The sequence below is a fragment of the Dipodomys ordii genome, unplaced genomic scaffold (assembly GCF_000151885.1).
Source record: "Dipodomys ordii isolate 6190 unplaced genomic scaffold, Dord_2.0 Scaffold206, whole genome shotgun sequence".
NCBI lineage: Eukaryota > Metazoa > Chordata > Mammalia > Rodentia > Heteromyidae > Dipodomys > Dipodomys ordii.
In genome coordinates this window covers 1454644-1471604 of record NW_012267422.1, presented here as the reverse complement: position 1 = coordinate 1471604, position 16961 = coordinate 1454644, and the positions used below count along the sequence as shown (strand labels likewise).

The 16961-nt window shown below is 40.6% G+C and overlaps 1 protein-coding gene across 1 annotated transcript in view; it reads right to left on the bottom strand.

Annotated features, from left to right (window-relative positions):
• Positions 1-16961, bottom strand: part of Dcdc2 (doublecortin domain containing 2) — a 143265-nt gene that overhangs the window by 63788 nt on the left and 62516 nt on the right. The window contains exon 9 of the mRNA XM_013035191.1: positions 10162-10245. Within this exon, the coding sequence (XP_012890645.1) occupies positions 10162-10245 (84 nt within the window). The remainder of the gene's footprint in view (positions 1-10161; positions 10246-16961) is intronic.

The window sequence follows — 16961 nt, the reverse complement described above, 5'->3', positions numbered from 1 at the left end:
GGAAGTGGCGCTGTGGCTCAAGTGGTAGAGCGCTACCCTTGAGCTAAAGAACTGAGGGACAGTGCCCAGGCCCAGAGTTCAGGCCCCATGACCGCACCTCAAAAAAAAAAAAGAATCACAAATGAAAAAGGTGAGGGTATAGCCCAACAGTAGAACACTTGACTAGCATGCACAGGCAAAAGATCTGTAAGCACAGTGGGCAAGAAAGTCAGGAGAGGGTCCTACAAATGGAAACAGGGCCTACATAACAGATATGCAGGCGTATGTTTTGAACCGACCTTTACTACCTAAAAAAAATTCAAATTGGCAAAAAGACCTATTGGGACTGTATTCAATTTCATCCATCAGGAAAATGCAGATAGAAAGCACAATGAGATAGTGCTACTCACCTACCAAAATGACTATCGTTTTCTTAACAACAGCAGCTATTGGTTGACTGTGTAGTAATTCAAATTTCAAACACAGATGGCATGGGTGTGAGCTGGTACGACTACTTTGGAACATCAGTGACATACATTAAGAATAAAACAGGCACATGTGGTCCAGCAACTCAATAGGAATATGTATGTCCACTGAAGCAACATAAACAATGTTCCTAGAACACCGACAGTGCTCATTCAAACACCAAATTGGGAACAACTAGGAAGTCATTGCAGAATACAGAAATGAAAGTATCCCACACAATAGAATCCTGCATGGTGTTACAAGGAGAAAACCTATTGCTACGTGCAAAAATGATAATGATGATGATGATGATGGTGATGATGATGAACTCATCAAACCTAACTCTGAAGGAAGAAATCAAAACAAAAAGGACTACAACAAAATGTGCAGTTTTATTCCTTTTTAAAGTTCAAATAGAAGAAGAAGTAACCAATGAAAAGAGAAATTAGGATCATGGTTTTGGTCCTGGGTTGACGCTTGGAGTGGTAGAGGAAACAGAAATTGTGAGTTACTAGACATGCTCTGTGTCTTAATCTGACTTCTAGTTACACACATCTATTCTACCTGTGATCAGTCATCAAGGCCTATGATACATTTAAGTACTTCTTATGTCAGAAAAAAAAAACTTTCTTTTTAAGATGTCCCAAGAGAGAGACTGTTGGATGCTCAGATTAAAATGAAAGAATGGCCAAGCCCTACTAGCTCATGCCTGTCATCCTAGTTACTCAGGACGCTAAGGATCGCACTTTAAAGCCAGCTTTGGCAGGAAAGTCCATGAGACTCTTACCATCAAGTAAACACACACACACACACACACACACAAACCACCCACAAGCAGAGCTGTGGCTCAAGTGGTAGAATGCTAGCCTTGAGCAAAAGAAGGTCAGGGACAGTGCCGAGGCCCAGAGTTCAAGCTTCAGGACTGAAAAAATATAAATAAATAAATAAAGAAAGAAAGTAAGTGTGTAAGTATAACTGGGTACTTCTGAAAAGAATAAACAAATGAGAGGGGGTGACCTGAGTCTGTTTGTACAGGGGAGGGATTCATTGGAGGGCTAAAGATTATACCTTTCGAATATTTTGTTCCAGCCACTGAAGTTTTGCCCTAACATTTAACATGACAAATTAGAAATGTAAATAACTGTTAGTCCAAAGTGGCTTTTAAATCTTCTAATAATGGAAAATCCAATACCATGTAGACAGCATTACACAAAAAATAATTCTACATTATAAATTGAGGAAAATTCATCAGCTCAGGTTTTAATAGCCTCCTTTTTTTACTGATATCTTCCAAGGCCGCTGTTCTCTTGGCAGCACAGGGCACCAATTCAGGACCCATACAACAGCCAGGTTGACTTTTTAATGAAATTATAGCAAGATTAATTTCTTAGTTTTCCCTGAACAGATCCACACATAGCACCTAAGCTCCAATATTGATTTCTTAAGTCAAATAAGCAATCCGTTTTTCTAACCTATTACTTTGCTCTAAGTCTGAATAAAATGTTTCTACTTACATGGATATATGTGTGTGTGTGTGTGTGTGTGTGTGTGTGTGTGTATATATATATATATATATATATATGTATGTATATATATAGTGGCAGAAATCCTGTTAATGTCCAGGTACTATAAGATCTTTGAAACAAGTGCAGGTACCTCATGCTTGTAATCCTAGCTACTCAGGAGGCTGATATCTGAAGACAGTCTAGGCAGGAGAGTCTGTGAGGCCCTTACCTCCAAAAAGCTAGAAGTAGAGCTGTGGCTCAAGTGACAGAGTGCTAGCCTTGAGCCAAAAACAAAGTTCAGGCCCTGAGTTCAAGCCCTAGGACTGGCACCAAAAAAAAAAAAGTTTGATTAGCAAATCTGCTAATTAGAAAATATCAGTATTACTAATTGCAATGCCTAACTTCAAAGTAAATTATGACAACAACTTCAACACATTCAGAAAAATTCATCCTCTCATTGAACTTTCAGGGAACAAACTGTGTTTGAAATTGAGCCAGATGAAGGGCTTACAAAAGTGAGTTAAGACATTATTCAGGAGAGTTTATGGACCAGTGGTGGAGAGCAGAACCACAAATGTTTCTGTTGCAAGGTTAACACACACATCTGGGAAGTTGGATCCTGCTATGGATCACCTCTGGGAGTCTCGGAACAGCAATTCTAGATGAGATGAAGCAACCAAAAGCCTTAAAGAAAATTAAGTTATGAGAGCTGTGAAGGTGTTTGATACACACGAAAATACATGCATGGAAGAAGCTGGTGGAAGAGGAAGCTGGAGAGAAAGGCTGTGCAAGAAGGATTTTAATCAGAAAAAGGTGGGGTTTTCAGAATACCATCCAGGCACAGTGTGAAGGTGGGTAAAGAGGGAGTGTGAGAAGACATTTAGAAACAAGGTTGCCATGTGTTCTACATGAGAAAGAAGACGCATAAGCCAGGGGTGGCTAAAAGGGCCAGATCCAAAAGACCATGAGAAGGTCAAACCGAAGGGAATTGGCTTGGTTGGGTGTGGAGAAGAGGGAAGGAATGGAGAAGTCTAGGCAAGTTCTAATGCTAGTGAGAGTAAAATGGTAGAAGGGGTGATGAGGAGAGAAGTAGAAAGGAATGGGCCAGAGACTGTCAATCATTAAAAGATAGGAGCCAATCACCTCTCCTGTTCCCTTCACACCAACACAGATCTCACTCCAACCTGGACATGGGTGTTGTCCTGCGATGGGGGATACAGGAGGAAAACTAAATACAAAGGGGGATCCAGGACTTACAGAATACTATTTTTAACATAGGAAGGCGAGAGTCTATGAGAAATCAAGATAGAAAGGAGATTTAACTAAGAAAAGAGGGTGAAAATAGGGAAAGAAGAAATAAAACTCTCCCTCTTTGCAGATGACATGATCTTGTATTTAAAGAACCCCATAGACTCCACTCCCAAATTACTCAAGCTGATTCAAAACTTTGGCAAAGTAGCAGGGTATAAAATTAACCCCCCAAAATCAATGGCTTTTCTGTATACCAACAATGAGAAAAGTGTGGCTGAAATTAGGAAAGCAACTCCATTTGTAATAGCCCCACAAAAAATAAAATACCTAGGAATTAACTTAACCAAAGAAGTGAAGGACCTCTATGATGAAAACTTCAAAATCTTGAAAAAGGAAATCAAAACAGAACTTAGAAAATGGCAAAACCTCCCATGCTCCTGGATTGGAAAGATTAACATCGTGAAAATGGCAATACTTCCCAAGGCTATCTACAAATTCAACGCGATACCTATCAAAATTCCAACCTCATTCTTCAAGAAAATAGAAGAGGCAATCCAAAAATTCATATGGAACAATAAAAGACCCCGAATAGCAAAAACAGCTTGGTATTGGCATAAGAACAGACCTCAGGATCAATGGAATAGAATTGAAAACCCAGAAATGAACCTACAGACCTATAGCCATCTAATCTTCGATAATGGAGCTAAAACAATAGAATGGAAGAAAGACAGCCTCTTCAGTAAATGGTGCTGGCAAAATTGGTTAACTACTTGTAGAAAACTAAAGCTAGATCCTTATATATCACCCTGCACCAGAATCAACTCCAAATGGATCAAAGACCTCGAAGTCAAAGCAGATACTCTGAAAACATTACAGGATGGAATAGGAGAAACCCTAGGTCTCCTTGGCTCAGGCCGAAATTTTTTGAATAGAGACCCGGAAACACAACAAATGAACGAAAGGTTAGACAAATGGGATTGCATGAAGTTGCAGAGCTTCTGCATGGCAAAGGACATAGCTAGTAAGATCAATAGAAAGCCCACGGATTGGGAGAAGATCTTCACTAGCCATACAACAGACAAGGGTCTCATATCTAAAATGTACTTGGAACTCAAAAAATTAAATCCCCCAACAACAAATCCTCAAAGAAACAACTGCCCAATAAATAAGTGGGCTAAAGACTTAAAGAGAAACTTCTCTGAAGAAGAAAGAAGGATGGCCAATAGACACATGAAGAAATGCTCAATATCCCTAGCCATAAAAGAAATGCAAATCAAAACAACATTGAGATACCACCTCATCCCAGTTAGAATGGCAAAAATCAAGAACTCTAACAACAACAGATGCTGGAGGGGATGTGGACAGAAGGGAACCTTACTTCATTGTTGGTGGGAATGTAAACTTGTTCAACCACTTTGGAAAGCAGTATGGAGGTTCCTCAAAAGACTTCACATAGAGCTCCCCTATGACCCAGCAATCCCACTTTTGGGCATTTACCCAAATGTTTACAAACAAGACCACACTAAAGCTACCAGCACAACTATGTTTATTGCAGCATTATTTACCATAGCTAAGATATGGAACCAACCCAGATGCCCCTCAGTAGATGAATGGATCAAGAAAATGTGGTATATATACACAATGGAATTCTATGCCTCCATCAGAAAGAATGACATTGCCACATTTGTTAGGAAATGGAAAAAATTATATGAAGTGAAGTAAGCCAGGCCCAAAGAAACATAGGTCCCACGGTTTCCCTTATTTGCAATATCTAGTATATGTATGAGTCAAGCGGAAAAGGTCAGATAATGTGATGTTAGGAAAATGAACCCTTAGATATGTATTTTAATGTTTTTTTCTTTCATGCCTTTGTTTCTAACGCATTTATAAGATTATCTCTTTGTTGCTTTGTATGTCCCTCCCCTACAGTATAACCCCTGCTTTCACTATATTTGATGTCAGTAAAACTTGTCGAGGAGATGGGGGAAAACAAGTCGTTTAAGGATACAGGTGGACCTGTTGCAACAATGAGTAGTACAAGTTGTCATGTCGAAAAGGAGTTTTACAATGTTGGTGTGGGGGGAGGAGGAAGGTTGGGTGGGGGGGTGGGGGGGGAAGCTGGGAAGGGATGTGAAGGGTAAACAAAGGAGGAGGCTGCAATGCTTGATAAGAAATGTACGCATTATCCTGCCCATGTAATGGTAAGCCCTCTGTACAGTATGTTCACAAAAATAAAGTAAATAAAAAAATTTTAAAAAAAGAAAGAAAAGAGGGTGAGTCTGGAAGCAAATTTCCAAGGTCTACCAAAAAAAAAAGACTGTTGAAATCTCAACTCTTCTGCCAGGGAAGAGCCTTTGTAATGAAGGCTATCAAACAATGAAAACTAAAAGCCTCACGGTCATTTTAAGAAAAGGTCATGCTTTTTGGGTTGTTTTTGTGAAAGATAGCATTTAGAGTAAACTGTGATGTAATTTTATCATCCATGACTTCTATAAGAGTGCACATTAATTTGTGATGTGACTTGAAAAAAGATATAACTTTGGGAGGTTGAACAGGCCAAGGAAAAAGAAAAAAAGAGGAGGGGAAAAAAAAAGAAGAAGAAATTACAGCAATGCAATTCTCCATTGTCCAATAAGCAAATTTCTCAGCCATAATTCCCTTTCCCTGTTCATCCCTGTTCACGTTAAATTAAATTACTACTCTAATTTGGAAGGTTAATTAACATTTAACTATTCTTGATTTTAAAATGCATTAGAGATTTTAAGTGCTCAAATCATTTTCTTTTCTCTTCTGCTCTTCCTTTACCCCCAAATTGTAGGCCCCAAACTTCCTTTCTCAGATAAACACTAATTCCCAATCTCAGCAGCCAGCCCTCTCCCCCACTGTGCTTTTTGTCTTGCATAGGTATTCTGCTACTGGCCATATTCATTCTTGCCTCTTAGAAGTACTTTCTGGTCTCCAACTCAATTTTAAGCGTCATGAGGAAACTGTGGGTTTTCTCTATCTTTCTGCCTGTCCTCTGAGGACAATATTCACCGCACTGACAATAAAATGTGATGGAGCTTAAGAGTAAAGAGATTAACCTAGAAGCACCTGATAGGAAAAAGAGCTGACTACTGTCGGTTATTTTTAGTTTTGAGAATTTTTAATAGAATAAGAAATTATTCTTCCTACCCAGCCGACCTCTCTCTCTGTTTCTCTCTGTCTCTCTTCCTTCCTCCTTCTACTCTTTTCTAATCCTATTGACCCTCTTCAACTTCTTTATCATTCTTCCAAGAGACTTCTTTAGCTGCTAACTGCAGATTAGAGGAGCAGTTGGGTCTTAGAAGGGAAAAGGAAGGAAGCTATGAAAGGGAGGTATCTCAGGAAACATGAATTAATCATCTATAGTGCCTTTCACTACCAGCAGCTCTCATTTCAAATTCAGTTCTGCATTTCTGACTTGGAAACCAGTCCTCACTAATTTGTGTCTCCTCACAGAAATATTTTTATTTTTTGGTCCCAGACCAGGACTTAAACTCCCTATCTGATGTTCGTTTTCACTCGTTGGCTAGCACTGTACCACCTGAGCCACACCCTCAACCTGTCATCAATAAGCTCTTTAGGCACTTCCTGCATTGAAAAGATGTTCTCTCATTCTTTTTGTTGGTGGTGATGGTCATGGGACCTGAACTCTGGGCCTGGGCGCTGTCCCTCAGCTCTTCAGCTCAAGGCTAGCGCTTCTACCACTTGAGCCACAGCACTGCTTCTGGCTTTTTCTGCTTCTGTGGTGCTGAGGAATTGAACCCAGAGCCTCATGCATGCAAGGCAAGCACTCTACCACTGAGCCATCTTCCCAGCCCCTCTCATATTCATTTTTATGAACATGAATATGTTGTATTATTACAAACATGCAACATAATCATGCTTCCAAGTGACATCAGGTTGACCCTGGCAATAAAGACTAAAGGGAATTTGATTGCTCTTCCAACCAATTTTTAAAAATTAAGGAGGTTGCCAAGTGCTGGTGCCTCACACCTGTAATCCTAGCTACTCAGGAGGTTGCCACCTGGAGGACAAAGGTCCAAAGCCAGCCTAGGCAGAAAAGTCTGCAAGACTCCAGCTCCACTTAACCAGTAAAAAGTCAGGCGTGGCTCAAGTGGTAGAGTGCTGGCCATGAGCAAGCAAGACTTGAGTTCAATCCCCAGTCCCACCAAAAAAAATTTTTTAATTAAAGAGGCAACTTCCTCACAATTGAGCAACTGCCTTACAACCCTCAAAGAAAATTCATTCTCTTGTCCTGTCTCAGGCTCGCTCAGAAAAATTTCCTAAAAGCTGAACACATTCATCTAAAAAGTTACAGAGTACTGTACTAATTGGGTCTGGGGCCCTGTTTTTAGTTAGCAAGCCCTTCAAAACTGAAAATGTAACAAATCGCAAACATGCATGGACAAACAAAAAAAAAGTGCCATTGAAAACAGGGAAGCCAAGCGAGGCACTGGTGGCTCAACCTGTAATCCTAGCTACTCAGGAGGCTGAGATCTGAGAATTGCAACTCAAAGCCTGCCTGGGCAGGAAAGTCATGAGACTCTTATCTCCAATTAACCACCAGAAAGTAGAGATGTGGCTCAAAGTGGAAATGTGGCTCAATTAACCACCCAAAGTGGAGATGTGGATCAAAGTGATAGAGCACTAGCCTTGAGCAAAAAGAGCCCAGGGACAGAGCTCAGGCCCTGAGTTCAACCCTCACAACAGACCAAAAAATTAAAAGGGAAAAGAAAACATGGAAGCCATTTGTCAGAAATGGTACCCACCGATTTTATTTAAGTGCAGTCCTGGGAATCTGCTCTCCACATCTCCCAGAGCAAGGGAAGCCCACCCACCTATTCTGAGCTACACTCAATTATTGAGAACTTTGGTCATAGTGACAGGTACATGACAGAATGCTTTCATTTAAAGAAAAAAAATCTCCATGCTTCCCTTTTGCTCCTGATACATTCTGACATCAGAACTGTCTATTCTTTTAATTGGATCTTTTTTGGTAGTATAATAGTTACCAAAAAAAAGGGGGGGGTAGCTATTCATTTTCAGACTACAAAATGTTTATCTAATCAAATAGGACAATTTTGAGTTCTCCTTAACCCTCATTAAAAATGGATTTTAAATCCAATTTCTTGCTATTAGTTTGTAATGTTCCATACTCTCCAGAATGGCTCTTTCCCCTGAAGTAGATCTGAAATGCCAGTGCTTTTCTACTTTTACGGAAGCTAGCTATGCAGGTGTGTACACAGCTACACTAACAGAACGTAGACGTCAGTGCCTTACATTTGGTATGCCCAGAATCATTCCAGCAGATTAGTCTAGGAATAAGTGTAGTGGGGTTAAAGTTACTATAATCATGGAGGAAACTCTAACCTTCAGGTCAAACAGCTTTGGTTCACTTGCCATGACACCTTAGAAATAAGATAGCTGCCATTTTATTAAATGCCACTCTTGGAGCACCGTGCTATATGTTTCTGCATTTTACTGTTCAGATCTGTGAGGTGGAAATCATAATTCCTACTACTTCTAAAGTGTTTGTTCTATAAAACAAGTAAGGTAATTAGAGGTATAAGCTCTATTTGTGTTTTTTATTTCAACTTCTTTGTACCCTTCTTCTGGTACTTGCTCCTTAAGAATCAACATTGACTCTTTTCTTCTAGGTCTATAGAATGAATATTTTTTTCCAGTCCTGGGGCTTGAATTCAGGGCCTAGGCACTGTCCCTGAGCTTCTTTGTACTCAAAGTTAATGCATGCTCTACTACTTGAGCCACAGCTCCACTTCCAGCTTTTCCTGAGTAGTTTATTGGAGATAAGAGACTCATGGACTTTCTTGCCTGGGCTGGCTTCAAACTGAGATTCTCAGATCTCAGCCTCTGAGTAGCTAGGATTACAGGCATGAGCTACCAGCTCCAGGCTATCTTCTCTTTTCCTGTGGCTTTAATCCTCAGCTGTTGGCTGGCAACTTCAGATCTATACATGCAAGGGATGTCTTCCTCCAGACTCATTTTTCCAGCAGCTCCCCGTACAGATCAACTGGATGCCACATGGCTGCTTTTCTCTCCTATCCTTGAGATTTAATGGCAACAGCCAACTCCCCTGTTACCCAGCAAAATACTCAGTGTCTCCTCACAAAAGGTCCCACTTAATGTCCTATATACCTCCCTGTACCAGTGTATAACATACTGTTTTAATCCTGTTAGCTGCATATGTCTCCTCCCTCCATCTCACTCGTCAAAAACTATTATACTCACCATCAGCCCTTCCCTCGTCAGTTACTTATTAAATGACTTCTAGATTTTCATATCTCTAGGAAACTTCCCTAACCCAGAAGCCACACAACTGTCTACCATCAGCTGTCTCTCCAAAATACAGATAGGGCATACCATTCCCTTGTTGGGCTTCTTGAGCTTGCAGCTGCCATCTCAGCCCTGGCCGGCGGGACTGCCAGATAGGGCTTTTCTAAGAACAAAGACCCAGGACACCAGTATTCTGTCCCCCACAACTCTGGAAAAGGTCACAAAGCCTAGAAAGGTCTTTGGAATACTGGAGAAGTCAATACGCTCTCTGAACCCTTGTTTCCTGAGTTATCATATCAGGGTGATGATATTTACCTGGTGAGAAAAAAAAAGTGAGAATAGGGAAAGTGGACACCCATAGGTGTTATCATATTACCACACCTATTACACCTTCTATTTTCTCTCTCCTTATCCTCTCCACATGTCCATAGGAATCTCCTTAAGAGTTTCAGAATCAGACATGAAACTCTACTTGTTACACCTGCACTCAGCCTTTTTCCTTGCTTTCCTTGCCCAGGATTGATTCCCCCTCCTCCCTACTAGAATGCTCCATTCATCCTTTAGAGGTCATCATTTCCTCTCCTCTGTGGCAGGTGCCACAGTAAGCATTTCAGTGAAGGGGGGTTTCCTTCCCCACACCTACCTAGACAGTGATATTTTACATGTGCTGAGGCTTGAGGGGAGAACTCTGCTACTACGTTTGCATCCCCAGAGCCGGACATGGTGCCTGTTGAGGATAGGAAATGGTATTAGTCAATGCTATTATTTCTAGATGTTCAAGCTAATTTAACATTATGTGGAAATCAGAGCACAGTAAAGTACAGTAAATAAATAGCCATGTTTAGAATCTGGACTGGATTCCAGTTTCCTTCTACCATGTAGCAGCTATGTTACCTGGGCAAGTCCCTTAACTCCGCTTTTTAGTTTTTCTCATCTTCAAAGTAGAAGCGTAAAAGTATATTCCTCTTAAATCACCAGTGAGAAATGCCTGTAAGTCCCTCAAAGGCCCTCCAGTTGAAAAGTAAACACGTAAACTTAGAAGAGAAAATGGGCAAGCGAACAGATAGCCCTCAGAAGAAGACATCAAATGGCTAATAAATGCATGAAGAAATGTTCAACATCCTTGAGCCATAAAGGAAATGTGAATCAAGACTACACTGAGATTTTATCTAATTCCAGTAATAATGGCAGTCATCAAGAAAACAAACAATATAGAATGCTGGAGATGATGGGGGCGCGGGGGGGGGGAAGGTTGGCACCAGGGAGAAATGTTGTTAGTGAGAATGCGAACTAGTGCAACTACTATGGAAATGAGTATGGAATCTCCTCAAAAAATAAATAAATAAACCTACTTTATGAACACCAACATACCATTCTTGGGCATATAGCCAAAAGGAAGTAAACAAATATACAAGAAAGATCTCTGGCCGAGTGCTGGTGGCTCATACCTGTAGATGCTCAGGAGGCTGAGATCTGAGGACCACAGTTCAAGGTCAGCCCAGGCAGGAAAATCTATGAGATTCTTATTTCCAATTAACCACCAGAAAACCTGAAGTGGTATTGTGGCTCAAAGTGTCAGAGCACTAGCCTTCAGCAAAAATGATCAGGGACTGCACGCAGGCCCTGAGTTCAAGCCCCATGACCAACAACAAGAAAAAGTATATTCCTTTCCTAGTAAATTTTTTCTATAGTTTTCATGTAAAAAAAAGACATATATACACTATAGACCATTACTCATCATAAAGAAAAGTGAAATTATGACAGTTGCAGGAAAATGAATAGATTTGGAAACCATCATGTGGAATGAGATAAACCTTGCTCATTTATGGAGTGTAAACCTAAAATTGTGGGATGATGATGATGATGATGATGATGATAGTGATGGTGATGATGAGCTGGTGATGATGATGAAGAAGATAATGATGATGACATGACAAGATGAAGCAATGCCAGTCAACAGTCCCCATCCAGGCATAGAATCCTGTCAACTCACTACTACCTTGTTCATAGATATGAATAGATTGCCAAGGCTCTACAATCATTTAAGGAAAGCCACTATCAGAACTAAGACACACACCTGTGCATGTGCACACATGTACACACACACACACACACACACACACACACAAAGAATAAGGGGGAGGGTAGGAAAAAGGATCCAGAAGAGCCAGAGTAATATGATACTAAGGACAAATATAGACTTCAAAAAGATATGACAAACCAGGTGCTATTAACTCATGCCTGTAATCCGAGCTATGCATCAAGCTGAGATCTAAGGATCACAGTTTGAACACAGCCCAGACAGGAAAGTCTGTGAGACTCTTATTTCCCATTAACCACCAGAAAGCCAGAAGTAGAGGTGTGGCTCAAATGGTAGACCACCAAGCAGTTCATATTCCAAGTGCAGCCCTCAGCCTCTGAAAAATGAGAATTGGCAGGTACACACCTAATTTCCTTGACCCTGTATGAGACCATTGTGTTGGGGTATTCCATAGGCTATCTTGGACTATCTAGGTAGGCTTGAACACAGTTGTCCACAGCAGTAACAAAAATATTACTCCCCTTACCTGCCACCTGCTCACCTGACCACCCATTCCTGGATCTCCTCCCAAGGAACTACTAGTAGTGGATTCTCTTCCTCCTCCTCCTCCTCCTCCTCCTCCTCCTCCTCCTCCTCTTCCTCCTCCTCCTCCTCTTCCTCCTTCTCCTTCTCTCTCTCCTCCTCCTCTTCTTCCTCTTCATCTAATAAGCTAAGCTTTTTGGAAGAATCTAAATTAACAAGCCCCATCAGATAACTTAAGAGAACAGCAACAAAGAAAGGAAACAGGCCAGTAAAGTAACACATTCTATATTCTGAATAGAAAAAGACTCCACCTGTCAGTTCTATCTACATGTTCAAAATTCTGAGTGAAAACACCTCAAGCAAGAATTCAGCTATCCAAAACTAAGTATTACATGTGAGAGTATGATAAAGAAAGATTCAGGCATGTTGGGTCTCAAGAAAACAATAACCATCTGTCTTCTCATTCCTGAAAATCTATTGGAGCCAATCAGCAAATGAGTAAGCATAAGCTTGTGGAAATGGTTTCTGCAGAGAAGAGAAGCAACAAGGTATTCCCAGGATGATAACAAGGGAAAATCTGAGGAGTGTATGTGCTGTGGGCCTAGATAACACTCTGTAGACTAGAACCAAAGACCTGAGCACCTCACAAGGGAAGGTTTTCAAGGAAGAAAATCTACTACCCTGACGTCCTGCCTGGGGAGTTTGGTCCCACATATTTTCTATAGCAGTGGAAGCAGCTCTACTTTTTAACCCCTGTATCTCCAAACAGCCTACAAAGAAGATCTTCATTTTGTTTTTTTTGTTTTTTGTTTTTTGTCAGTCATGGGATTTTGAACTCAGGGCCTGGGTGCTGTCCCTGAGCTTTTTTGCTTAAGGCTAGCACTCTACCAATTTGAGCCACAGCTCCACTTCCAGTTTGGGTGTGGTTAATTAAGAGATAAGAGTCTCACAGACAGGCTGGCTTCTCATGCCATGCTGGTTTCAAACTGCAGTCCTCAGATCTCAGCCTCCTGAATAGCTAGGATTACAGGCATGAGTCACCAGTGCCTGCCTGCCCAGCTCAAGAAGATCCATTCTTGTGACTGATTTTGGAAAGAGTTGGATTTAGCTATGAATTAAGCATGAGAGAATTCAGTGAAGTCTTATACTGGACATTCGGAATATTTTAAATCTCACAACTGAGATTGTGCATGTGTCTGGCCATGGTTGTGTTGGCTCAACCTACAAATACATTTTATAAGAACACCAGGGGACTGAGGGAAATGGTGTAGGGGCAGCAACAAGGAGTGTGTGTGTGTGTGTGTGTGTGTGTGTGTGTCTGTGTCTGTGTCTGTGTCTGTGTCTGTGTCTGTCTGTCTGTCTGTGTCTGTGTATCTGTGTCTCTGTCTGTCTGTGTCTACGTAGCAGGTGCTTGATGCATGCCTGAGTGTGTTTGTGCTGTACATGAGAAAGAAACATGTGATGTGATTAGGAAAACAATACAGCTACACAGATGAAGAGGTGTCAGACCCAAGGCAAGGGTCATGTTGGAAGACTTAATCCTGGATCCACTTCCTTACCCAGTGAGGATAATATACCTTCTCTCCTGCCACCATGAAATCCCATTCAATTTCTTTATAACTATTAAGGGAACACAAATTTAATGAGGCAAAGTATAAAATAAACAGTGGCCCAGCCTCTTGCTATCATTCTTCAATTTGTGTTGAACATGAGGGCTTTCAAATGCCTGCTGTCAATTTTATTTTATTTTTCCCATCACTAATAAACATGATTATTAGTCCCTATGTGCACACACCATTGTGAATTAATGCACCAGTTGTTGATTGATGGGCCAGTTGAGCATAGCACTAAGAAACACAGGATCTAGAGTTATGCTGCCTGGATTTGAGCCTCCGTGGCCTAGATGGTAACTCTGTTACAGACAGAGCAAGTAGATCTGATTTTCCACTATTAGCCACTTGCTTAGTTGCATACAAGGTTCTTAACCCTTTGGTGCTTTTATTTCTTTGTCAGTAAAATGCGGAAGATGATAATTGCACCCAGCACCCAGAAAGTCTTACTATCCTGTCAGCTAGTGATATCCTCAGAAACAGATTTAAAGAAGGTAGCTCATTTAATTACCATCATAGAGAGGTGATGCCTTACAACCAGCTGCCTTTGTGTGAAAACTCTGCCTTATCTGAGTATTCTAGTGCTTCTCACATTGTGCTCAAAAGAACAATAATGCTACCAAGGATTCTATGCCAAGGAGCCAAAAAGAGAAAGCGTATGGAACCAGGCATGATGATTCACACCTATAATCCCAGCACATGGGAGACAGAGGCAAGAGGATCTCAAGTTCAAGGTCAGCCTACACTTAGTCAATCACTGACCCAGACAAACAAAACCTAAAAGAATTATCTTGGAATATTTCTCAATTAAAAGCGAGGAGCATCCTACAGCAAAGAAAATGGCTTAATTTTCCATAATCCAACATTTCCCGAATTTAGATTGGAATATCAAACTCTTTTTTTACTAGAAATAGCTATTAAAAATCTATGGAAATGACACTCAGTTTTCTGTATGAGAGCCTTTGCCCTATGACCAACCAGACCTCAAGAGGCTTAAAAGTTTTGGGTCCTTTTCCAGCCCTGGTCTCAGGAATCGTCCTCCAGGATTTCAGCAGAGGTGTCTCATTGTTACACATGTCAAGACATCCTTCATGAAAGGATTTTTCTTCCTGTAAAGGTCCTTACTGTAAAGCAAAACAAGGTCTAGGAGAAAGACAGTTACCACCAGTCCAAAGGTAGCACACACACACACACACACACACACACACACACTTTCCTTATACAGAGGCAAGGCTTCTATCTCAAAGTAAAAAGTGGTCTTTATGAAGTCATCGTAACCTGTTTCACAGAACTAATTTACTCTTATCATCCAATTGTACAAAATAAGAACAAATGGGATAGCTTTAAACTTCAGAGGCTCACAGGTACTTTCGAGGTATTTTGTCGTTATCTTTATCCCTTTGTGATAATGCAGGGCATGTGGAGATTATACCTCATGTTGGAAAGTAGGGCAACATAGACCAAAAATAGAGCCATATATAAAAGAAGCCATGTTCTAAAAAAAAAAAAAAAGCCTAGCATACCATGTAGGTGGGGAAAAGCTCTTCCTTGTCTGGTAGTGCCACACATGACTTGTGACCAGGCCATCATATTAAACCAAAATATTATTATGTAAGCAGAGTTGGCCTTTTTTCTCATAGTGTTCCTTTATGTAAAGGCAAAAGAAATATAGAGATATAAGGAATGTATGTGAAAACTTAGCATTTATAGATGGTAGATGGTGTTTGATTATTGAAATTAAGAAAGCAACTTGACTTACTCCATCCAGGAAAATTCCTTCATGAAGACTGAATTTTCTATTGGAAGAAAATGTCCAAGTTCAGAGAAATTGGTACACAGGAGAGTTACCCCAGTGATTAGCAAAGTATATGGCTTGGTGAGTGCTTATTAAAAAAAAAAATGGCACTGATAACCTAGGAAAGGAGATAGGTTCATAAGTCATGGAGAAGGAAAATTCATAGGTTTAAGAGTTTGGCTCTTTCAGTACTCAAGTCCCTATTTTTATTTCTTTAACAAAAAGGATTTGATCATTTGATAAATAAACTACAGATCAGCCTCAAACATATCCATCTCTTTCATGTTCTCAGTCACTGTAAAAGTGGGTCCGAATGCCACAGTTAGGTCCAGTCCTACGCTGGCACCTGTAGAGACACCAGATTGCAGAAGAGGAACAGATCCTCATAATAACTAATTCCTGCCATCCAAAAAATAGAGAGGATTTAAATCAATCAAACCCATTTACAAAAGAAGATGAAATACTGGAGAATGGAAGGGAAAAGATGGAAACTCCTCAAAATCTCTCAGCTAAACTTCAGGGTCTGCTATGACACATCAGCCTTCCAATCAGATTGCCTACAGATGGCATCCTTCACTCCTCTCCCTAGGCTCCCTGAAGACATTTATCTAGCTAAGTCCACCTTGAAGCCAGTTGCATGTCAGCCTGGAAATTTCCAGAAGGCATTTGCCACTGACATATCCATGATCTCTCCTCTTCCCCACCCCACCCCTCATTTTCAGAAGCAGGAAAGGCTATTTATCTCTTCTGAGGATTTGTGAATGTAGCTCCATTGACTATATTGCTGATAGAGTATCACAAACGTACCATTACTCGATGTTTGCAATGTATAACCTTCAATTTAGATGTTATTGACCTACCTCCATACATACATAAGCATGCACACACAATCACCCTGTCAGCAAACACTCACTGTGCACTATTGTGAAGAGTGTTACATTTAAGGCTAAGCTGCATCCTTTCCCTGTGACTGAAAGCCAAGGAGCTGATATGCTAGCAAACCAGGACAGTTCTTAGTCTTAATTTATACTAAGCCTGATGGAAGATACACACACACACACACACACACACACACACACACACACACACAGGTGGCCAGAGATTTAGGATAATAGATTCCATGGCTACTTCCTCCTTTCCCCTCTAGGAAGCTCATCTTATGATAGTAGACTAATCATGGCTCTGTCTGGGAGCCTCATATCTCAAGATAAAATATCCAGGATGACTCAATTTTATTTTTTTAAGTAGTTACACAAAGGAGGTGCCATTTCATAAAGAAGTGTATGAATACAATGTTATCTTAATCAGTGTCACTTCTTCAATATTCACACAGACACAGACACACATAGACACACACACACACACATACACACACACACACACACACACACACACAACCTTGACCTACCCCTTCCTTTACTTTTCTTAATCTTGTAGTATACACAATGCAGTTTTTACTACATTCCTCTCCTCCC